We start from the raw sequence: 24504 nt of genomic DNA on the forward strand, positions 1-24504 counted from the left end.
AATTATGAACTCAACAAGCATGAATATTTCAATAAACAAAGAATAGGAAAGAGTATTGTATGTGAAATTATAACCTTGTTACATGCATTAAAAAGGTAAAGTGTACCTGAAATGTAACAGTAGTTACAAAGATGCTAAACTTCCTTCTCTGCTGTTTTTAGTGTTTAATTAATGTTCTTTCTGTTTTTTCATCACTCTCAATACCTATGAACTTCCTCCCACCCCAACCTCCCAAACTGTAACCAATAATTATAATTAAAGAAACAAATCTCTGCTTTGTCCCTGTCTCCTCAGCATGTTCAGTTCATTAACTCTCTGATAAGAGGTGGGGAACAGAGGTGTGCTGCACCCTTCTCATATTAGTCAGAGAGCCAATTGTTTAATTTTCAGTGTGAGTATTCAGATCTTAGAAATCTGCAAATACTATAAATCAGGGTTGATTTAGAGTCATTTTCATTGTCTAGACTTAAGAAAGTAATGGAGAAAATGCAGTTTAAATTTAAAAGTATGTTCTGTGTACATTTTTTTGAGAGCCAGTTATTAAACACTATCAGCACACTCCTAGATACATACTTCAATTTTATCAGTGTTCCAGAGTTGCTGTTGGTCACTGCATTAATCAGAACTCCAAAATCTTCCCAGGTAGTTCTCTTAAATTTACGATTGTGGTAATCATGTAAATCATTCCCCTGGATCTCCTGGTTTCACTGCATTAATTCATATAAGTTTCATAAAGGTCCAACAAAATTCACATTTCTTTTTATCGGCTTTCTTTTCCTTTACTGCCACAGTACAAAATTCTCTTGAGCTACGACACCCATATAAATAAGACCATTTGGCATGAGGATAGTCCTGATCTCAACTGGAAGAATCATAAACTTCCCTATGGTGAACTTGGAAAAGGTAAGTAAAGCACCTTTAATGCATTTTCACCTATTAAAGTAGTTTCTGATAGCAAGGAGTAGAACCCATTGTTTAACATAGCCTGTATTTCTAGACTTTTAATCTTAAACATATTATCTTAAATATTTGATTTGCCAATATGCTATGTAGGTGGAAACCATATGGCTAGAGACAAAATAACTTCCTCCCATTTCACTTTCAAACACCTTAACTAGTGCTTTGTCTGAAAATCTACTTGGGAATGACATTGAACCAGTCCCAGATAGCCTTTTTTAGTCTCTCATTATCTGGTCAAAAACTTCATCTAAAAACCCATGAAATTAGGGGGAAGGGATACTAAGGAATTACTTATACTGGCAATAGGAGTTTCCAACCTGATTAGATATGGGCTGATGGAACCCGGCTTATTATTAAGGTATAGAAGAAATTGAGATTAATTTTAGCATGATTCTTATAGGATTAAACACTAATTAATGAATGGCCTGCCTACAAAACACTTTAGAAGGTCAATGAATTAAGTCTAGGAGAATATTCTCAGACAAATATTGCCTGTGAATAAAATGCTGACATCTGCTACCTAACTTTGGATTGGGATTATGCTGCTATTTGGAAATAAGACATACCTTTTTACATGTGATTTTAGAATCTTAAACTCTCCCTCCAGATCTCTCTTCAGGTTAAGCATTCCTGTTTCCTTTATTAAATTATCTGGCTGCTATGTTGATTTATTGATTTATATTGAGCTAAAATCAACAGATCTTTTCCAGACTACCTTCTGTCTACCAAACTTTCCCTGTCTTGTGAAGATGGTCGTTGAACCCACATGCAGGACTTCAATTTGTTTCTATTAAATTTCATCTTACTAGATTTGGCCCATCATTCTAGTCTGCTGAAATATCATTGGATTCTGATTCTCTCACACAACGAATGTGTTAGCTATCCCATCTAGTTTCATGCATGTTGTCTGCAATTTCAATAAAGCATGTCATCAGTACTTTCAATTAAATTATTTGTGAAAAATATTAAGCAGCATAGGACCAAGGACAGATCCATGAAGCACTTCATTAGAGACTGTGCTGAATCATTCTATGAACCTGATAATAATAATCTTTAGGGATGGTCGTTCAACCCATTCTGAATCCTTGTAACCATATTACCATCTAGCCCAGCAGCCCACAAAACTAAGCTCCTGAGTGCTTTCTGAACCAGATGAAAATGCAGTTGGGAAATGTTTAACAAATAAATAAAAATAAAATACAATTTAGATAATGTTAATTTGTGATTTTGTAAGTCAACATGCAGTTTTCAGGGATATGTTTCAGTTTGAGTTCATCGTTGATCTAACCCATCTGTCTTCATTTTTTGTATAACATTGTCTTCTAGTTCCCTCACCTGATTGCCTTCCTTTGAACACACTCTAATAGTCAATGTCTTTGAGAAAACACAGAAAAATTATTTTTTCTAAGCTGTCCAATACCACTACTTACTTTTTAAAGGATTAGTTCCATAATTTTCCATCTTCCTCTTCTAGCATTGCCTAGAGATAGTGGTTTTCTATCTATTGGGGGCAATTAGGCGGCACAGTGGATAGAGTGTTGGTCCTGGAGTCAGGGAGAACTGAGGTCAAATTCGGCCTCAGACACTTACTAGCTGTGCAACCCCTGGCGAGTTACCTAACCTCTGTTTTCCTCAGTTTCCTCATCTGTCAAATGAGGATAATCATAGGGTTGTTGTGAGGATCAGATGAGATAATAATTGTAGTGTTTAACACAATGCCTGACATAGTAAGAGCTATATAAATAGTAGTTATTATTACTATTATTTTCTGCTACAGCAAATTTATATCATCAAAATTGTGTGTATGCTAGAAAAATAGTTTTAATGCCATGTGGCTCTGCATGCCCTGATTTAGGAACGTTCAACAAGATTTTTGATAAGGGAGAAGAGACACATAGTGCAGAGGTGCTGCATCATCCTTTCCCCTTTGCTACCTCTCCCACATCCAATGAAGTTGTCTAATGATACAGTTTCTTCTAAAAGTAAGGAGAACACCATAGTTAGAGGCTAAAGAAGACGAATCAGGAAAACAGTTGAAGAAAAACGTAGATTCTTGCTTCCCCTCTACGTAGCATTTGACAACTAATTTTTTAAAACAAATGTTTTTAAAGGCTTCATCTCAATGATTTTAGTAATGTATTACTCTTTGTCTCTTCTACCATAGACCCTGAAGTCCTGCTGATCGCTGTCTTTGCACTTACAGGAGCTGTTGTATTTGTGCTACTCATTGCTCTACTGGTGTTCAGGTACCACCTCTCCTATTGGGGACAGGACACACACACATACACACACACACACACACACACACATGCACATACACACCTTCTTCTATTCAGAATTATCTTTTTTTATTAGTTAATTTATTTATTTTTAGTTTTCAACATTCACTTTCATAAATTTAAAAAATTTCTCCCCTCCCTCCCCCAGACAGCATGCAATTTGATATGGGCTCTACACATATATTCCTATTAAACACATTTTCACATTAGTCATGTTGCATAGAAGAATTGTAATGAATGAGAAAAGCAAACCAAAACAGAATGTAGTTTGTTTCACTCTGTGTTCCAACTCCATAGTTCTTTCTCTGGATGTGGATGGCATTTTTCATCATCAGTTCTTTGGAATTGTTTTAGGTCCTTGCATTGCTGAAAAGGGCTAAGTGTATCAAAGTCAGTCACTGTGCACTGTGGCTGTTACTGTGTGCAATATTCTCCTGGTTCTGCTCACTTCACTTAGCATCAGTTTATATAATTCTTTCCAGTATTTTCTATTCAGAATGATTTTAATCCCTACTTCCACGGAAGGCAACATGGTGTATGTAGTCAAGAAGACATGTGTTCATAAAGTCTAGTAATTAGATCTAAACCTGAACGGGACTTCAGAGATCATCTAATTAATTACTCTAAATAAGGAGGTTGCCCTTATTTTATAGATGAGTAAACCAGGACCTAAGGAGGTCTAAAAAATTGTTCTAGGTCACATAGGTAGTAAATATGAGAGATAGAATTTGAACCCTGCTCTTCTGAATATACCTTGATGCCTCCCAGATCTCATTACTGCTATTTACTAGTTGTAGGACCTTGGGTAAATCTCAGCTTTCCTGAACCTCAGGTTCCTTATCTGTAAAATGAGGGTAATATTTTTAGTACCAACCTCTCAGAGTCCTTATGTGGTTCATGTGAGCTGATTTATGTAAAACATTTTACATACTTTAAAGCACTATAGAAGTGACAGTAGTATTGCTCCTTATTTTAATTATACTTGATAATTATTATGTTCCTAATATAGACAGCAAATTCCACAGACATTCATCAACTAATCTGTTTGTTTATTTATTCATTTTGAGAGGTTATCTGAAGCTACATGTGACTATATCAGTGCAGGGAATTACCAATGTGGAAACTCCCTATACTGGAGCAGAATATATATGCCTGGAAAGAGACCTGCCAAGCCTCCACTTGGATTGGAAGTGGATAGGCATATTATGCATGCTCTTAGGACAGAACCTTCATTGGCCAGTGTCCTGTAACATTGATTTCTACATGTATCTATATCTATAGCTACACCATATAAAATATTTTTATGTGTGTCTGTGTAGCTCCTTTACTAGTTTGCAACCATGTATAGAAACTAAAGCTGGGTCCCTACTGGCCACCATGGAAATCTCTCAACATTCTTCAACTTGATTCTCTAGGAAATAACTCTGAAATGGACTAATGGGTATGCTAATTGACAAGTTTGCTCTACTCTGTGCAAACACTTGAGGGCATGGACTAGACTTAAGCATAACAGATAGGGTGAGCTAGTCAAGAACCCCTAAACAATGCTCCCCCATAAGCAACTATGCTAGAAAGTAAAGATGTGGTCATGAACCTGGCATGGAGGCAAGTAGAGCCACCACCATCACCTCCATGGTGGTAATGTAGGGCCACCAAGACCAAGGAGCAGCGTAGTTTAACTCTCCATGAGTCGTACCACACTCCCACTTAAGAATCAGTTCATTTCTGTGATTCTTTTTCAATCCACATATTTCTTGGATGATATCTTTTGTGCTACTACTTGCATGCGAGCTACTCTTAGTAAATACTGTGGCCAATTTATGCCTTTGCATTCTCTTTGAGTTACCCACAATTCTGATTCTTATATACCATGGTGTTGCATGACTCATAGCCATATAGCAGGAGAGGATTTTTTTAACCAGACTTGTGATTTCTTTACCACAAGGAGCTAAGGGTGAGCAATTTCCTCCTACCAAAGCAGATGGACACCTTCTCTACAACTTAGAGACAAAGAATTGTCCAAGGCAGAGAGGTTATGGGACTTATTCAGGATCACCCTGGCAGTGCATATCAGAGGCAGGCCTGAAACCCAAGTTCTCTTGAGTCCAGGGGCAGCTCTCAATCCACTAAGTCATGCTACCTTTCTGGGAGGATACTAATGTTTAAAAGAAACATTTTTTTGTGTCAGGATTAGCTTGAGATCATTGAAAGCTCTGTGCCATTTCTCAGATGGAGTTTAGCTGTCTTTTTCTTATTTAAATCTGGAGTCATAATGGTGTTTATTGCAGTATATATTTGTATATGTGTGTGTTATATAAATATATATATACACATATATAGTTATCCCGTCCACATTCTGGGGATTAGGGGTACAGTTCTCCTGTGATCTAGAAAATCTTCATCAAACTTTTTTGGCCCTCCCTTCATACCAGAGAAGAGGTCTGAATTATTATGGTATTAAAAGATAAAATATGTTGATATTATACATTATTATACATATATTTTTTGCATTTCTAAATTTCTAAACGTTTCCTGTGTCATCTGCTGGCCTTTGCTTGTCATCTGTAATTTCTGCAAAACTACACCCAAAATTTCCATTCAATTTCTTTTTTTGCTTGTTATTTTAAAAAATATGAATATTTATTATTTTAGTGGGAATGATGTGATTGAATATACTTCACTATTTCTTTTTTTATACTTAATAGTATTTTATTTTTTCTAATTACTTGTAAAGATAGTTTTTAACATTCACTTTTATAAAATTTTGAATTCCAAATTTTTTCTCCTTCCCTTCCCTCCCCCCTCTCCAAGATGGCATACAATCTGATATGTTATACATGTACAAACATATTACATATATTTCCACTTTGGTCATGTTGTGAAAGAAGAATCAGGAATAAAAGGGAAAACATGAGAAATAAAAAGCAAAAAAAGAGAAAATAGTTTGCTTCAATCTGCATTCAGACTTCACAGTTCTTCCTCTGGATGTGGACAGCATTTTCCATTATCCTGTTTAATTTCTTATGCCAACTCGTGATATATCAAATCTGTGATGGGGAGAGGGATGTGGAAGGGATAACTGTATATCTATATGTGTATATATTTTTGTGTATGTATGGTTTTAAAATCTAATTTAATAGCGAAATTATTTTAAGACTGGCTATCCATATAGAATCTCTGCACAATTTTCTTTTAACCAAAATATTTAATAAATAAGAACATCCCTGTTCTGGTATGAACTGAAGCCAGTCCTTTGGTAGTTTAGGTTTAATAATGAATGAAGATAAGACGTACATAGACCATTCAACAACGAAAGGAGATTTACCTAGCTATGGCAGGAGGAGAGGCATTGAAGATGTCTCAGGTTGATTTAATTGAAAGAAGTTCCTTAGACTGAGGTGTCCATCATAATTAGAGAGACTGTCTGGTACTCTTCCTCATGACTTCTTCATACTCAGAAACCAGGAAGAGATGACAAAGGCCGAGTCTTTGTTTTCCCCTGCCAACCAAGTCTTTTTTTCCCCTTTTTTTCTTTTTCTTTGTTAATAATTACTTTATTTATTTTCAGTTTTCAACAATCACTTCTATGTGTTTTAAATTTTTCTCCCCTCCCTCTTCCTTCCCATGATGGCATACAATCTTATATGGGTTCTACACATACATTCTTATTAAACACATTTTCACATTAGTCGTGTTGCATAAAAGAATTAAAACGAATGGAAGAAATCATGAGAAAAACTAAAACAAAACAAAACATAGCAAAATAGAAAGTAGTCTGCTTCATTCTGAGTTCTGACTCTGCAGTTATCTCTCTGGCTGTGAATGGCATTTTGCCTCAAGAGTCCTTTGGGAATGTTTTAGGTCCTTGCATTACTGTGAAGGGATAAATCTATTATAAACATTCCTCCCACACTGTAGCTGTTACTGTGTATAATGTTCTCCTGGTTCTGCTCATTTCACTCAGCATCAGTTCATATAAGTTTTTCCAGGTTTTTCTGAAGTCTGACTGTTCATCATTTCTTATAGCACAATAGTATTCCATTACATTCATATACCACAACTTGTTCAGCCATTCCCCAATTGATGGGCATTTCCCTGATTTCCAGTTCTTGGCCACCACAGCAAGAGCTGTTATAAATATTTTTGTACATGTGGGTCCTTTCCCATTTTTATGATCTCTTTGGGTTACAGCCCTAGAAGCCAGACAACAAAGTCTTGAGGAAGGTCCTAATACCTTTTTAATAAAAACTGGCCTTACGTGGGGAGAGGGGTTAGGATATTGCTCCTATCACAATCCCTTTCTGCAACTCTGCCAAGACTATAGTTTGTTATTTAGTTATTTCAGTCATATTTCACTCTTTGTGAACTCATCTTGGCAGAGTTACTGGAGTAGCTTGCCATTTCCTTCTCCAACTCATTTTACAGATGAGGAAACTGAGTCAAACAGGGTCAAGTGACTTGCCCAGGGTCACATGGCTAGTATGGGTCTGAAGCCAGATTTGAATTCAGTAAGATGAACTCTATTCACTTTGCCACCTAGCTGCCCAGGTGTAGTCTACTTTGTGTGCATTATACATTTTTCAATCCATCAAGGATCCCACTTCTCTAGTTTGTTATTTAGAAGTTTATGGTGGGAAGTAGACAATAACCTTCTCCCCAACAAGATGGAGATTGTGTTTGTCCTTCATTGCCAAAGAAGACCATGCCATCAGAGAAATGATGACATGACTTGCACCTGACTTTGTTTTGAGTGAGGGAGGGCTGTGCAGATCACCAGCCTCACTTCTCCAGAGCCATGTGAATCCAGAGACCTGATATTCCTCAGGATGACCCAGGATGCACTGGGAGACCTTGGGCCCTTTAGACCAAGGTCTTTGCAGGCACTCACTTAGGGTGAGGCAACGCCCATGTTTAAGAAGTAGCCAGGGCATGGCCCCTTTAATGAGGTCAAGTAAAAGAAAGACATCAGGATGGGTGAGAAACGGCAACAGTTACTATTGATAATCACTGTGAAGCTAGGAAGGTCCAGAGGAGCCCTGAGGCAGGGCCCCAGTGGAGTCCCAACTGCAGAGTGCAGTAGGTTTAAGGTTTTGGAAGAGGACAGAGGCTAGGCGGGGCGGGGCGGGGTGAGGTGAGGCGAATAGGAAAGGAGCTTTTGGTCATCCAAGTTTACCTTCCTTTAGAGAGGAGAAGGAAGGGGAGGGGGAGGCAGACAGGAGAGGAGGAGGTGAGTTACCCAGCTAGCATTCAGCCAGCTGCATCTACTCACAGGATTGTGTTCGTCCTTTGCTGCCAAAGAAACATGATGGAGAACATTGTGCCTAGCTATTTCACCACTGGACAAGGGGAAATTCAATGTTTGGGAGGGTCTTTTGTTTATGGGAGAATTAATGGCCTCCTGTAACTTCCCGAATTGAGAGAACCTTGGGGAAGGAAACTTGTCTAGAATAAGGTTGTAAATATTTTTTCATAACACAGTGGCCCAAATAAAGGAAACTAAAATAAAGATATATCTGAAAGAAGCAGATAGTTGTAGAGACATAAGAGAATTTGCCAACAGCCTTAAATATCAGAGATGAAGATTATTGATGAACAAAAGAGCTCCCATAAGAGAGGTTTACTCCCAGTGAAATGCTCTATGACAATTCAGCACTTCTTAAATTGTGGGTCATGACCCCATATGGAATGGTATAAAATTTGGCTGCAGTAAAAAGCTTCTGAAAACACAACCAAAAATTAATTAAAAATCATACACTTAATGAATCCAAGGTGCTTCTGGCAGTGCTTGCCCATGTTGCATTGGGCAACTTCACTGCAGCCTTGGTTCTGAACACACAGCACGCACATTTTGCACTGTATGTGCCCTCAGGCCACACAAAGACAACAATACCAACTAACACTGCTTGGACGTGAGAAGGGCTGATAAGTGGGAAAAGTTTAAGAAGCCCTGTTCTATGAAGGAAAAGAAGCTATTTGTGGGGTCCTGCTTCCCAACATGAAAGTCATTTGGCACTCCTGGGATTAGAAGCTGGAAGGTTCTTAGTTATGACTGGGGTGAGCAAGTACACATTCACTGGGACCCCAAACAACTGGTTAATGTTCAACTGTAAACCAAGTCACAGATTCTCAGAATGTCAGAGGTACAGAGGGCCTTCGAGATTGTCTAGCTCAGTCCCATCATTTTATAAACGAGGGAAGCTAATGCCCCATGTGTTTGAGCTAAGTTCATGCTATTTAATAGCAGAGCTCTGATTTGGGCCCAGATTTTCTGACTATAAGTCCAGTGCTCTTTGCACCATGCTAAACTCCCTTATAAAATGTTAAGAAATTTTGGCACTGCTGCTGAAAGAGCCCAGATTTTCTGCGTGGCAGTTGAGTGATTAATGAGGAATCTCAGAAGCCATCTAATTCAGGTGTATGAAATGCAATACTGTTTTTATCCAAGTTGCATGTATCTACACAAACTGATTCATCCATTCCTGAACAATTTTCAAATTAAAATTTATCCCTAAGGCTCTCATTTCTTGACCTTTCTTTTTATTCTTCAGTGTAGTAGAGTGAAAAGGGCATTGGACCTGAGAGTTAGGAGATTTAGATTTTAGTCCCATCTCTTTCTCTAGCTTACTATGTGAGGATGGGGAAAAAACAAACCAAAACAAAAATTTGTCCTTTCTAGACTTCAGGTTCCTCATCTGTAAAGTGTGCAGGAGGCTGAATAAGATGATGTCTATGGTCCATTACTACTCCACAGGTCTATGATTTTATCTATCAAAAGGAGCAGAGGGGACTCAGGGCTAGGGCTAACAAGGGTGCATTAAGGTTCAAGTTTTACTGTAAGACCTTCATGACACATTTTGGAGAACACAGAGGCAAACCATTTGTGCACCCTATTTCAGCACAATTAATAAGGAATGCCTGGGAGAACTAATGTGTTCCAAATTTCTTTGAATATTATGAGATTGTATGACATGGCTCCTGATAGTCAACAATTGACCAGTTAATTTTATTTATGTAAAGGACAAATAGAAAGAATAATGAACTTCGTCAGAAGAAGTGGTCCCATATTCCAACAGAAAAGATTCTGCTTCTGGAGACTGATGAGACCAGCCATGTGAGCCTAAAGGTAAAGCCCAAACCCTTCCCAACCCCCTTTCTTTTTAAAAACATCAAGAATGGGTAAATTTTTTGTGTGTAATCTACTAAGACCATAGCCAGTGCTAAATAAATGTGTTACCTTTCCTCTCCCTAACTTTCACCAGTAGAATTTTTTTGATATTCACCCCCAATCTCTTACAGCTCTGATCTCTGCTTTTCTGGGTGGAAACTAGTTAATTTTTTTAAAAATTAATTAATTAATTTTTAGTTTTCAGCATTCATTTCCTTAAGATTTTGAATTCCAAATTTTCTCCCCATCTCTCCCTTTCCCCCCACCCTGAGATGACATGTATTCTGATTGCCCCTTCCCCCAGTCTGCCCTTCCTTCTATCACTCCCCACTCTTATTCCCTGTCCCCTTACTTTCTTGAAGAGCAAGATAGATTTCTACACCCCATTGCCTGTATATCTTTTTTCCCAGAAACTAATTAATTTGAGAAAGTCATTGGTGCTGGTACTGTGTTAGTAGATGCTCATGGCTTAGTGTGTTATGGTTCTCAGGTAACATATTTGCATTTTAATAGTAACTTTCTGTAGATTCTGAGGTGAGAATTTCATTCAGGGGTGTGCTGGTAAATGTTTAATAGCCAACTGTCAGAAAAAATGATTGTGAGACACACTTTAGGTTAAATCTGTTATCAACATTTTCTCCATCACTTTCTTAAGACTAGAGTAACACTAGAACAATACACGAAGCACTTACTTGTAGCATCTACCTGTTTCCAAGGAATAACTACTCACACTGAAAATTTGAGTCTCAGGAGTCAGTGTGAGCTGACTTTGGCACATCCTTGGATCATTCTTTACAGAAAATCAGTGCAGGACATTGCTGCTACTCTGGGACACTTGTTTCTCTTTAAAAACCAAATCAACAAATCCTAAGGTCCCCCATGATCACCTTTTCAAGTAGGGCCTAACCTACTCAGCAAAGACAATTATTGCCTGATCAGTACTCTCTGAGAGCCAAAAGATGTCACTACTCTGTGATCACTGTTGTCAGACTTCATTCTCCTCATGTTGTCCTCCAGCTTCTCAGTTCAGCTCCCTCTAGGTGTGCCCTCCTCTCATCAGTGTCTCTTGCTCCAAAACGGTGTCTTCTCTTCTCTGACCACCATCAAAACTGGCTAATCTCAACTAGGGATTAAAAGGAAAATGAGCTGATTAAACTAATTCACCCTGAGGTATAAATGAATGAGCTTATTCCCTTAATTTTCTCAGAGATGTTGACAATTTTTCTAGCAAGAATCACAGTGAATATCTGACAGTAGAAATGCCCCAAATAGTGTAGTTTAAGTAGGATATAAGATAAATTTTAGGGGCAGCTAGGTGGCAAAGTGGATAAAAAGCCATGTCTGGAGTCAGGAAGACTCATCTTCCTGAGTTCAAATCTGGCCTCAGATACTTAGTAGCTGTGTGACCCTGGGTAAGTTACTTAGCTTGGTTTACCTCAGTTTTCTCATCTATAAAATGAGCTAGAGAAGGAAATGACAAACCACTCTAGTATCTTTGTCAAGAAAACCCCAAATGGGGTCAATGAAGATTCAGACATGACTGAATAACAACAATAGGAGAAATTTGGGAGTGGGAGTGCGGTGCGGGTAGAAATCTTACAAAGCCACTTAAATCATAACTTGCAGGTCAGTGGTGTCAAACTCAAATAAAAATGGTCCAGGAAACCATAAATAAGCATCACTGTGTTGGCATATTAATTGCCAATATACATATTGTAATATATAATGTAACATATAATAACGCCAATGCATATACCCATAAAAACACATATTAACTTTAGTTTTTGTATTTTATTTTGTTAAATATTTCACAATCACATTTTAATGTGTTTCCCACTTCACTAAGTAGTATGGTGTGTTTGACACCTCTGTTGTAAGCCATCCCTACTATACCTGTGCACAAGGTCAACTCTACTTCTGCCCGCCCAAGATCTCTTCAACCACCTGCCATACTATTTGAAATTCCTGTAGCTCGTTCCTTTGAGCTAAGCTATTACTAAACTATATGCTCCTTGAGGGCAGGCATAATTTCTTATCTCACCTTTGTATCTCTTCTAACTTCTAGCAGAGTGCACTACACATAGCTGGTATTTAATTAATGTTATAGTGCATTGTGTCCTGCTGTCTTGTATAAAGAAGTTCCCTTTTTAAAATTAGTTAACATATGTAAAGTGCTTTGCAAGCCTAAAAGCACTCCATTAATGCTAGTTATTATCATTTTCATAACTAGAATTATTATTAAAATGTGCCTGATCCTAGGAAGGGTAGCACATTAAGCTATAATAACAATTAAAAATAATTAATATTAATTCATTTATCAGATTATTGAATTACCCAGGAAGGAATAATAATAGTATTTATGTAGTGCTTCAAAGTCAGACGTAGCATCTATGCATAACAGATATGGAAGAAATAATAGAATATATTATTTTTTCTGGGTAATTGAATCATTTTATTAATAATGCCAGCATTTTAATCAAAGGATGGTCATTCGTTAGTCCCTGTCTTAGACCAAAGACAATCGTGGTGGCAGGCTCATAGTTTATATACCCTTCCAAGTGGAGATGTTCCCCAGCGTGGGAATCAACCTTGATTGGTTAACAATTAATGAGAGAATGAATATTACAATGAGGGGTTGAAAGTGACTTCATGTCACCCTTGGATAGAGAGGCTTTCTTTATACCCCCAGCCCACCTTGGGCAATTTAGATCAAAGAGTCTGTCTGGACCCAAATTTGAAAATCATATTATTCTAGAAGAGACCTTAAAGTCACCTACTTCAATTTCCTCTCCTCTGCTAAAATCTCTTCCATACCATCTGAATGCTGTCTAGTTTATAGGTGATACCATATAAATATTAATAGCTTTTGGCTAATGGAGAGATCCCGAGAGCAATACCCTAAAGGGGAAATCTGAGACCAGAATTTAGGAAGACAGCAGGGAAATGTGAGTCCTAATGAAAATCTTACTCTTTATCTTCTGCTTAGGACCAGAATTGATCCAATAATTTAGGATCTTACAATATTTGTTTAATTCTACATAATCTGCTTAAACCTGTAGAAGCAGAGAGAAGTAGGTGCACTGGGTTGAAATGGGGGTGGTAAGTAGAGAGGTAGGAAAGCAGGAAGCTCTTGACCATGGCCCAGGGAAGGAGGGACCCTAGCTATCTTACTGGCTAGCCTGAAACAATTGATAGGTGTAGCATTATGGGCAAAGTTACACACCTTCTGTAATTACAGACAAATATAATTTGAAACTTGGAAGTTAAGTCAATAAGCCAATAAGCATTTATGGAGTGTGTACTAGAAGCAGCTATGTGGTGCAGTGGAAAGAGTGCTGGGCCTGCAGTCAGGAACACATGAGTTCAGATGTGGCCTTAGAGAGTTACTATATGTTTGACCTTGGGCAAGTCACCTAGCTTCTCTCTACCTCCGTTTCTTCAACTGCAAAATGGGAATAAAATAATACCTATCTTCTAGGACCGTTGTGAGGAACAAATGAGATAATATTTGTAAAGCATTTGGCACAATGTCTGGGACGTAGTAGGCACTTAATAAATGCTTGTTTCCTTCCTCCCTGCTATGTGCCAGGCATTTTGCCTGGTGATACAAAAACAGGAAAAAAATCACCACCAACACCCAACCCCCTTACTACACTTAAGAGCTCACAATCTAATGGAAAGGACCTCAGTAGTCATCTAGTCTCACCCATATAAAAAAAGAATGCCCATAATCTATTTAATGCTAGATGAGCTTGTAGCTTCTGGGCATGATGTTATGCCTCTGGAATGAATAACCTTTTCCTTTGTACCAGATTGATGAGGACAAGAGACGTGATACCACTACAAAGTTACGTCAAGGAAAATATGACAAAAAGGTAATTGGATTTCATCCTTCTTTCTTTGCTCTGAGCTTTTATTAAGGAGCATGTGTGTGTTTAAGTGATGGACAAGAAGGGATCATTATGATTCTGGCCACTGGGGCTTCTTTTATACCTTAGCTAGAGCCCAATGCTGAGCCTTTAGAGCCAGCAACATAGGGCTGGAGGTTCCTGAAAATGCTCCAGTGGGTCCTTCCTAGGGGTAGATGTAAGTAAGTAAGTAAGTAAGAGCTCTGCTACATGAATTACAAAGTTACAATTACCTGGGCATCTTCCCAAGACACAGTGTGTGCGTGTGTGTGTGTGTGTGTGTGTGTGTGTGTGTGTGTGTGTGTGTGTGTGTGTGTCTGTGTGTGTGTGTGTCTGTGTGTGTGTCTGTGTGTGTGCGTGTGTGTGTGTGTGTGTATCTATGTGTGTGTACACATGCAAGGATGGGAGAGATAGGGGGAGGTACAGTTCCAGAGAGAACTGAGCACCCACATTAGCTCTACTGTAGACACAGACATTTAAATCTTGTTGAGTTAGGAATGATATGGTCTAAGGTAGGATCAGTCTTTGTCAAAGCCAAGGTTATACCACAAGCACAAGCCTCCTGACTATAACTGGTCTGTTCTTGGCAGGTAGTGATCCTTAAAGACCTCAAACACAGTGATGGCAATTTCACTGAGAAGCAGAAGATAGACCTGAATAAGGTATGTGATTATTCCCTTCTGGAAACCAAATTCTGGGTTTCCCATCATTTTTGTTAAGAGCAACTCCATTTATTTCCTTAAAGCCTTAAGGTTACTGTGGAGAGTAGTCAAAGATGGGAAGAGATCAGGGGCACTGTCAGCAATACTCTTTTCCTCACTGGGAATTCCTTGTAAATATTCCTAGCTGGGATAGAGGGGAGTGGGGAATGTAAGGGGTGAGGTATGTGTGTGTGGCTAAAACAAACTGCTTAATTTTGGGACCAGTTCAGCATTCAGGATGTTCTACTGATCTCAGACTACCAGACTGGGTGCTAATCTGATCCAGACATTATATGTGAGATTTAAGAGTGCAGAGTGGTATAAAAGGCAAAGACCAATGAGCTCAGAAACCCAGCCCTGCTTCTTGCTAGCTGTGTTTTAGAACCATAGAATGCCAGAGTGGGAAAGGACCTCAGTGGTTATTTTAGGCCTTACTCTTACCAAAACCTTCAATCCTGGATTAAACAAGCCTCCAACAAGTTTCAGATTGACATTTTCTGGAGATGCAGAACTCACAACCTCCTCAAGCAAGCTCTTCTACTTTTAGATATCTCTAAGGGAAAGAATTCTTTCCCTCATAGCAACCACAAATCTGTCTCCTTGTGACTTTCTCTCATTGCTTCTAGTTATGTTCTCTGGAGCCAAGCAAAACAAATCTAATTCCTCTTCCACAGGCCAATCCTTTAGATATTTGAAGTCATATCATGTTTCCCCTATTAGACTTCTCTTCTGTAAGTCAAACATCCCCATTTCCTTCAACTAGTTTTCACATGGCATTATTCTAAGTATATGCTAGCCTCAGTTTAAAAGCCTTTAAAACTATATATATTCCTTGTAGCCAAGATTAGAAGGAAAACAGAAAGCAGAGAAATTTTTTTTTATAGCAAGTTTCTCTGATAAAGGCCTCATTTCTCAAATATATAGAGAACTGAATGAAATTTATAAGAATACAAGTCATTCCCTAATTGATAAATGGTCAAAGGATATGAACAGGCAGTTTTCAGATGAAGAAATCAAAGTATCTATAGTTATATGAAAAAATGCTCAAATTACTGCTGATTAGAGAAATAGAAATTAAAACAACTCTGAGGTACCACACCATACCTATCAGATTGGCTAATAGGACAAAAAATGAAAATGATAAATGTTGGAGGGAACGTGGGAAAATTGGGGCACTAATACACTGCTGGTGGAGTTGTGAACTGATCCAGCCATTCTGGAAAGCAACTTGGAAATATGCCCAAAGGCCTATAAACCAATACCACTTCTAGGTCTGTACCCCAAAGAGATCAAAGCAAAAGGAAAAGGACCTACATATACAAAAATCTTTTTGTGGTGACAAAGAACAGGAAATTGAGGGGATGTCCATCAATTGGGGAATGGATGAACAAGTTGTGGATCACGATTGTAATGGGATTGTACTATGAGAAATGATGAGCGTATGATTTCAGAAAAAAACCTGTAAAGACTTATATGAACTGATACAAAGTGAAATGAGCAGAAACACAGTAACAACAATATTGCACAAAGACCAACTGTGACTGACTTAGCTACTCTTAGTAATACAACGATCCAAGACAATTCCAAAGGACTCATGATGAAACCTTCTGCCTGCTCCAGAGAAAGAACTGACGGAGTCTGAATGTCAATCAAAGCATACTATTATTATTATTTTTTTTTGCTTTCTTTATTGGGGGGTGGGGGAGATTGGAGGGAATGTCTGTGTTTTCTTTCACAACATGACTAATATGGAAATGTGTTTTGCATGTATAGCTTATATCAAATTTCTTCCCCTTTCACGTAAGGGAGAAGGCAGGGAAGGAGGGAGAAAAGTTGAAACTCAAAATTTTAAAAAGGAATGTTTAAAAAAATGCTTAAATGTTCAAATATATGTATAATTGGTAAAGATAAAATATTATTTAAAAAATAAAATGTAGTTCTCAGAACTTAATAGTCCAGGTGTGCTCTGATCAGGGTAAATGTATACTAGATAATCAGGAACCTAGTTCTGGATACTATGATTCTATTAATGTAGGCTATGATTGTACTGAATTTCTTGGGTACCATATCATTCTATTGATTAATAACGTGTTTGCACTTCATTAAAACCTTTAGATCTTTTAAAAATATTGTCTAGTTGTATCTCTTCTGCCTCCTTACCTGTGCCATTGATTTTTGGAATCCAACTGTAAGAATTTCTATTTATCCCTGTTGTTTCATTGTATGATATTAGCTTATCTGCAAACAGAAAGGGATTACCTCTAAGATCTCTGAGGTTCCTTCTAGCTCTGAATCCTCTGAACAGTCATTCATATCATATTTCATGATGTTTAATCTTATTATCATGTTTAATATTAACAAACAGGAATTTGGGATAAGAAAGTGAGTTTTTCATTTTATTAAGGGGTTTTTTAAAATTCAATTTTATTTTAGTTTCAATTCACATTCTCTCCCTCCCAACTCCTCACCACCCTTCATACCCATTGAGAAGGCAAGAAAAACAAAAACATATAGTCAAACCAAACAAATTCCTTCATCAGCCATAATTTTTAAAAGTCTCCATCTGTACTCTGAGTCCATCACCTCTCTGTCTGGAGATGGAAAGCATATTTAATAATGAGTGAGTCCATGGGAATTGGGGTTTGGTCATTGCGTTGATTAGAGTTCCTATGTTAAAAGACTCGACCATAAGGGACCTCAAAGGAATAAAAAACATTTTTATGCCACTATATTTGTTACTGCTCTATTGGGATTCTCTGGACGTTTAACCAAGTATAAAAATGTGTTCTCCTAGTTACTACAGGTTGACTACTATAACCTGACCAAATTCTATGGCACAGTGAAGATAGACACCATGATCTTTGGAGTGATCGAATACTGTGAGAGAGGATCCCTTCGGGTAAGGAATTAGTCTTTTCAGATCCCTTCTTTATTCAGCTTCAATACTTTACTATGGTTCTGAAAGAGGGAAAAAGCCTATCTATTGATGGAGTCCCACGAAAACTGGTATAGAGGACTTTCTAAATACGAGTCTTATGGAATTTGGAGACTGGAGCCTTGATCTACCATTCAGATGATCATGGAGCAGTCACTTAGATTTTGAACCATCAGTCTTTCTGGGTTATTTGAACAAGGAATAAAAATAACCAGATGAGGGTTGCAAAAGAACAAAGAGGGGAAATTTGTGTGATTTTCCATCTTTTATCTACATTGAGGGATTGGAACCACATTGGAACCCTTATAAGCTCTGGGGATCCCTATTCCAACTCTTACTCTGATAATCCAGGTCCCCAGAGGACTATGACTAATCATCCTCTCAGGGTTCTAGGCATACCTGTGAGGGCCAATGGGTCGTCTGTCTGTTAATGCTATTGGGTTGAGTCACTGTGCTGCTGTCACCTCCATTACCAGCGATTAGTACTCAATGTCATTTAACCCAATAACATCAATTAGCTTTTACAAACCCAGATATTTCCTGAGAAGACATAACAAGAACAAAAGTTACAAAGCATTTCCCACCTCCAGCACCTGAGGGCATGCTCTGAGAAGAGTAGGTCAAGATTTAAAGTAGCTGCCCTGAGCATTCATCTTCACTTTCAAATTTGTCCTTCCCGTTGGCTAAATCTGCTTCTTAGCTACTGCCAGGCTTGGCTCCTCACTCCTTAAGGCTATGCTGTGACTTGGCTCATAGTAATTGCTGTCTTGGACTCCTGTCACTGGACTTCCAATATTTCCAAGCTCACAATATGCTCCAAAATTCTTTTTCCTAGAAGCAGGAAAAAACAAACACAAAGAGGTAAAGTGGCATATATTTAAAGGACCACATATCAGCCCTACATGAGGACATAAGATACTTACCAGATTTATTAGTGATAATGGTCTATACTTGTCTTTCTTTTGCTTCATTTTTCCTTGGTTTAAAGTAGTAGATTTTTGTTGTTGTTGTCAAAGGAAATTGGTGGAATGTTTTTTTTGTTGGTAGTTTTAGGAATAATTGTGTATCATTTAATTAATGAATTTCACAGTGGTTTTTGTTGTTTTTACTATTTGGGAATCTTAGTTTAAGTATGGCACAAGAAACTCACCATGGAGCCATGGCTTATGAAATGCAAACTCTCAACCCTCTCACAGAAATGAAAAGATAAAGAAAGATCTAGAAGGCATTATTACGGTTACCTTGTAAGTCTTCCTAGTGAACAAATATACCTTGACAATTTTTTTGAAATCTTGAAGAAAACTCCAGGATATATTGTCCCATTTTAATCTTTGCTATTCAAGGCATCTTCATATGGAGAATAAGTTAAGAGTAACATCCTTCCTTGTCACCAATAAACTCTCTCTTTCTTTCTTATCTCATTTAGGATGTTTTAAATGATACAATCTCCTACCCTGATGGCACCTTTATGGACTGGGAGTTTAAAATCTCTGTTATGTATGACATTGCCAAGGTAAGTACATTGTTTGCTAACATTAATCACACTTCTGTAAGTTACATAGAGAAAAAAATGTTGTCATCTCTCCTCTATATTCAAGGCATTATACTTTTCAACCTATATGTAAATCAGATAAAATTTATTCATTTCTTACCCTTATGTTAAAATGACTGTAAAAATAATCCCTAATACATACCAAATAAAGTTTATACTTTCCTAAGAAATTGTTAAGCTTAATTACTAAGAAAGCCCCCTCCCCCCTTCCAATTCTCTAAAATTTGCTATGCCCTTCTGCCTTTTGAGGCATGAGTGGTGGTATCGTTTCTGAATAGAACATTAAGTAGTATATGAATGGTAGACAGGTGAGATGTAACAAATTAGGTAGAGAGTAGTACCCTGAAGCAAATGGAAAACAGAGCAGTGAGCAAACTCAGTCTGGTATAAAGTGAATAAGAACCAGGTAAAAATCGGCATATGTTGGCTCTATCAGAAAGAGTGATTGGGTCTGATCTAAACGCTGGTTCTTTCCCTGTGCCTAGCCTGGTACTCTGCACACAACAGTCCATTCCTTCTCTACTAGATTCTCCAAACCATTGCTGCAAGAGTCTTCATAATATATTATATTAATGCATATACTATATTTCTATAACTTCCCACCAAGACTCTGATCCCTCTGGCGGCTAGTGTACTCCCCTACACAAATTATGGTGTATTCACACTTTGTGTATTTTATATTTCCTTCTCTGGATAAAGATGTTTCCCCAAAAGTTCCTTGAGTATAGAAACCATTTCATTTTTGTCTTAGCACCTGTCCCTCATCTAGTACGGAGTAAGAGATTGATAAATGTTTGTTGAATAAGTGAACAAACAACTTGCACAGTGCTTTGCACATAGTTGATTTGTAGTAAATGTTGGTTTAATTGAATATGTTTGTAGGTTGGAGGGAGGGGAGGCCCAACAATTTTACTAAGTAAATTTCTTGAAGAATGTGGCAATGGAGGCTAGAGTAGTCTTCGAATAAGCTCTGGACCTGAAAGAAAAAAATTTTCTTTCTAGTGGGCAGTGGAGAGTCAGAAGGTCTATGTTTAAGTTCTACCTAATGCAAAGTGCTTTCTTCAGTCTTGGTTCCTAATATTTGAAATGAGAAAATCATGTAGTAGGGAAAACCCAGGACTAAAATCTGGGTTCTAATACCAGTTATTTGGTCTTCTTATGGTTGTTCAGTTGTTTCAGTCATGTCCAACTCTTCGTGACTCTATTTGGGTTATTCTTGGCTAAGATACTGGAGTGGTTTGCCATTGCCTTCTCCAGGTCATTTTACAGATGAGGGAACTGAGGCAAACAGGGTTAAGTGACATGTCCAGGGTCACACAGCTAGTAAGTGACTGAGGTTAGATTTGAACTCATGAAGAGGAGTTTTTCTGACTCCAGACCAAGCACTCTATCCACTATGCCTCCAAGCTACATCTATAATAAAACTCAATGTACTTTCCATTGACCAAACCCATGTCTTGTGTTTTATGTTAATTTATGTTTATTTCTGAGTGCCACATTTCAGCAATAACATTGATAAGTTGGAGAGGGTTCAGAGGATGATGAACAGGATAGTGAAGCGCCTTGAAATAATGCCCTATGAGTATGACTTGAGGGAACTGGTGTTTTGCAAAGAGAAGGGAAGACTTGGTGGGTTAAGACCAGGAGGTATAATAGAGGCATCTTCAAGAAATGAAAAGGCTGAGAAGGGGGACATCAATTAGATTTGTTCAGTTTGGCCTAAGAGGGCAGAACTGTGACTGAGTTGTAGAGAGGTAAGTTTAGCCTAAAAGTAGGGAAAACTTGCTAACAATTCAATCAAACAGGAAGCCTTGGAAGGTGGTTTGTTTACTCTCATTGGAAGTCTTTAAGCAGAGATCAGACAACAACTTATCAAGCAGGCTGTAGAGAGGCTCCTGTCCAGGTACAGTTCAGACCACATAGACATTGAAGTCCTTCCAGCTCCAAGATTCTGTGATTCTGTGACTTGTCCAAGATGACATAGCTAAGAAGGGACAGATCAATTGTGGGAATTTAGGTGTTCCAGTTCCAAAATTTATAGCTCTTTCCACTATATCATACTTTCTCTTTTAATAGACCCAGGACAATGAATTTAAAAAAAAATACTACAATGTCAGATCACCAGTGGGAAAGTAAACATACTACCTCTGCTAAATTTTAATTCTTTCCCAATTCCTCCTGACAGAGGAATGAAAGCAAGAATGAAAAGCACTGATTAAGCCCTTATTACAAGCCAAGCACTGACCTAATTGTTAGAGATTCAGTACAAAAGATATAGTCCCTGCCTTAAAGGAGCTTCCATTCTAATTGGGGAGGCAACACATGGAGAGAAGGAGAGGCAAGGAAGCAATGGTTTGGTTTGGTAAGTCACAGGAATGAGCCATAGACAGATTCCCCCTAGTATCTGTACAGTGTTGATCTGAATACATTTCCTCAGTCCATCAACCTTTATCAAGTGCCTACTCTGTGCCAGGCACTGCACTGGAAGAGGGGAAAGAGGGATGGGGAGTACTCCTTTGGTTACATGGCAAGAAGATGATGAGGGTAGAATATGAAGCATGACTAAATATGGGGCCCATTCAGCCATGTGAATTTGCATTCACATATTAACCAGTCAGGACAGTATGAACAATAGTCAGGAGTTCCAAATCTGAGTGGATAAAAGTCTCCTGGAGAAGAGTCTGGTGGTTCTGCAGAGCAGCTGGCAAGATGGTTGGGGTAAAATATAAACATGACTGGAGCTGTCTAGCTATTTGTAGTCCCTTTACCTGTGGGATTTCATACTAATTTACTTGTCAATTCTCCAATCATAGACCTGAGAATAGGAGTGCCAAAGATAAATGAGTTAAGGTCTCTCTTCCCCCCAGGGCACAGTCTCTGGAAGTCTAGTGGTACAAAGGGTAGGATAGCAGGGTGGATGGCAAGAACTTTGCCAGGATAGAGTGAGAAGACAATTTCACATCTTATGTTACGGAAAAGCAGCTACAACCCCACTGGTAGCCAGGAGATGGGGAACATAGGATTTCCATGATAAAATGAGGCATGTTCTAGGAAGCTCCTAGAATCAGAAGTCATTTGATCCAATCCTTGCCTCTTAAGTATTAAAATGCTCCTTTACAGGTTAGAGAACCGAGGCCCAGAAAGATGAAGCAGCTCAGCAAAGGTCATACACCAAGGAAGTAGTGAAAGAAATTATAAACACAACTGTCACCTCCCTCCCAGAGCAGTTCCCCTTTCAGTATGGAGACTTAATGCCCTTTTGTTAACCAGAAATTGAAGTTAAACTATTTATCTATTTATTTTGAAGATAAGCAAAATTTCATTACATTCTTAGCATATCTCTTAGGCCTTATATGCTGAGAAAAATATATATACGATGCTAGGTACATAGCAGGTCCTCAATAAATACTTTCTGATTTTAATTGAATTGTAATTGAACTGAAAAGTTTAATTAACTGAACTGGTTGCTGTATTCATTATGTGCCCTGAAGTTGTTCACTATTTTAAAAGAAAAACAAATCTAAAAATAAAATATCTATGAATTTTCAGTTATTTCCAAGGCTATGTTTAGTTATTTCATATTTTTTTTCTTTTTTTTCTGTTTGTAATTGAAAAATGATAGGGGATGTCCTATCTGCACTCTAGTAAAACTGAAGTGCACGGTCGTCTGAAGTCCACTAACTGTGTAGTGGACAACAGAATGGTGGTGAAGATCACTGATTTTGGTTGCAATTCCATTTTACCTGCAAAGAAAGGTCAGTAATTATTCCCTTTAACTGTCATTTCCATACTCATTGATGACTTTATCTCAGGGTTTAAGTGGTTTTTTTTTTTTTAATACTCACAGCTGGGCCATTTGCATCATAGAATAGGGTTATGGGAAATCCTATCCCAGGTGATGTTGTGGATAGAGCACCAAGTCTGGAGTCAGGGAGACCTGACTCTCACTAGCTGTGTGACTCTGAGCAAGTCACTTAACCCTGTTTGCCTCAGTTTCTTCATCTGTAAAATGAGCTGAAGAAGGAAATGGCAAACCATTCCAGTATCCTTGCCAAGGAAACCCCAAGTGTGGTCACAAAGAGTTGGACATGACTGAAAAACAATATATGTATACATATATACATTATATATGCATACTATATATATGTATGTGTATGTATATATACATCTATGCATTACATTATCAATTATACTATTGAGCTGCTATGTATAAGCAGTTACCACTTCTGTGGGGTGAAGAATGACTCCCAGGAGCTTGTGCTGAGGCCTGTTCCACTGGGGTTCATCATTTCCCTTTCAAGAAAGTCCCTGAGAGAGTTACATGACGTGTTCCAGAGACCGAGCAAAAACTCTCTCATTGTCAAATGATGCATCACCCCTTCTCAGTAAATTGTACTGGGTACCTTGGGGCAGCTAGATGGTGCAGTGGATAGAGCACCAGTGCAGGAGTCAGGAGGACCTGAGTTCAAATCTCACCTCAGACACTTGACACCTACTAGCTGTGTGACCTTGGGCAAGTCACTTAACCCCAATTGCTTCATCCTGGGTCATCTCCAGTCATCCTGATGAGTATCTGGTCACTGGATTCAGATGGCTCTGGAGGAGAAGCGAGGCTGGTGACCAGCACAGCCCTCCTTCACTCAAAACAAAGTCCAGTGCAAGTCATGTCATCATTTTTCTGATGGCATGGTTTTCTTTGGAAACGAAGGACGAACACACACTGGGTACCTAGGGATCATTTATTCATATCCTAAATTACAGAAAAGTCTAAAGGATCAGAGGGAGTGAGGAAATGGAGCAGCTTAAATATCATATTTTCAAGTGCTTCCAATGCTTTGTACTAAGTCTAAACAAACTCAATGCACGGTTTTCAATGGCACTGATGCCATATTAAAAAAGGTCCCCTTTTTGGACAGTCACCGAATTAACAGACTTTGGGGAGGGACCAGAGCTGGATATGACAATCATTCCCAAATATAGTTATTCAAATTCAACAACTGACAC

General features: G+C 38.2%; 1 protein-coding gene across 2 annotated transcripts in view; it reads left to right on the top strand.

Annotated features, from left to right (window-relative positions):
* Positions 1-24504, top strand: part of GUCY2C (guanylate cyclase 2C) — a 121906-nt gene that overhangs the window by 58350 nt on the left and 39052 nt on the right. For both annotated transcript variants that reach the window (XR_011977040.1, XM_072653876.1), the window contains exons 10-17: positions 792-903; positions 3125-3206; positions 10257-10362; positions 14217-14279; positions 14903-14974; positions 17808-17912; positions 19375-19461; positions 23123-23255. Coding sequence is in view for 1 of the 2 variants with exons in the window: in XM_072653876.1 (XP_072509977.1) it covers positions 792-903; positions 3125-3206; positions 10257-10362; positions 14217-14279; positions 14903-14974; positions 17808-17912; positions 19375-19461; positions 23123-23255 (760 nt within the window). In the remaining variant the exon portion in view is untranslated. The remainder of the gene's footprint in view (positions 1-791; positions 904-3124; positions 3207-10256; positions 10363-14216; positions 14280-14902; positions 14975-17807; positions 17913-19374; positions 19462-23122; positions 23256-24504) is intronic.

Source organism: Notamacropus eugenii, chromosome 3, assembly GCF_028372415.1.
Source record: "Notamacropus eugenii isolate mMacEug1 chromosome 3, mMacEug1.pri_v2, whole genome shotgun sequence".
In the NCBI taxonomy this organism is placed as follows: domain Eukaryota; kingdom Metazoa; phylum Chordata; class Mammalia; order Diprotodontia; family Macropodidae; genus Notamacropus; species Notamacropus eugenii.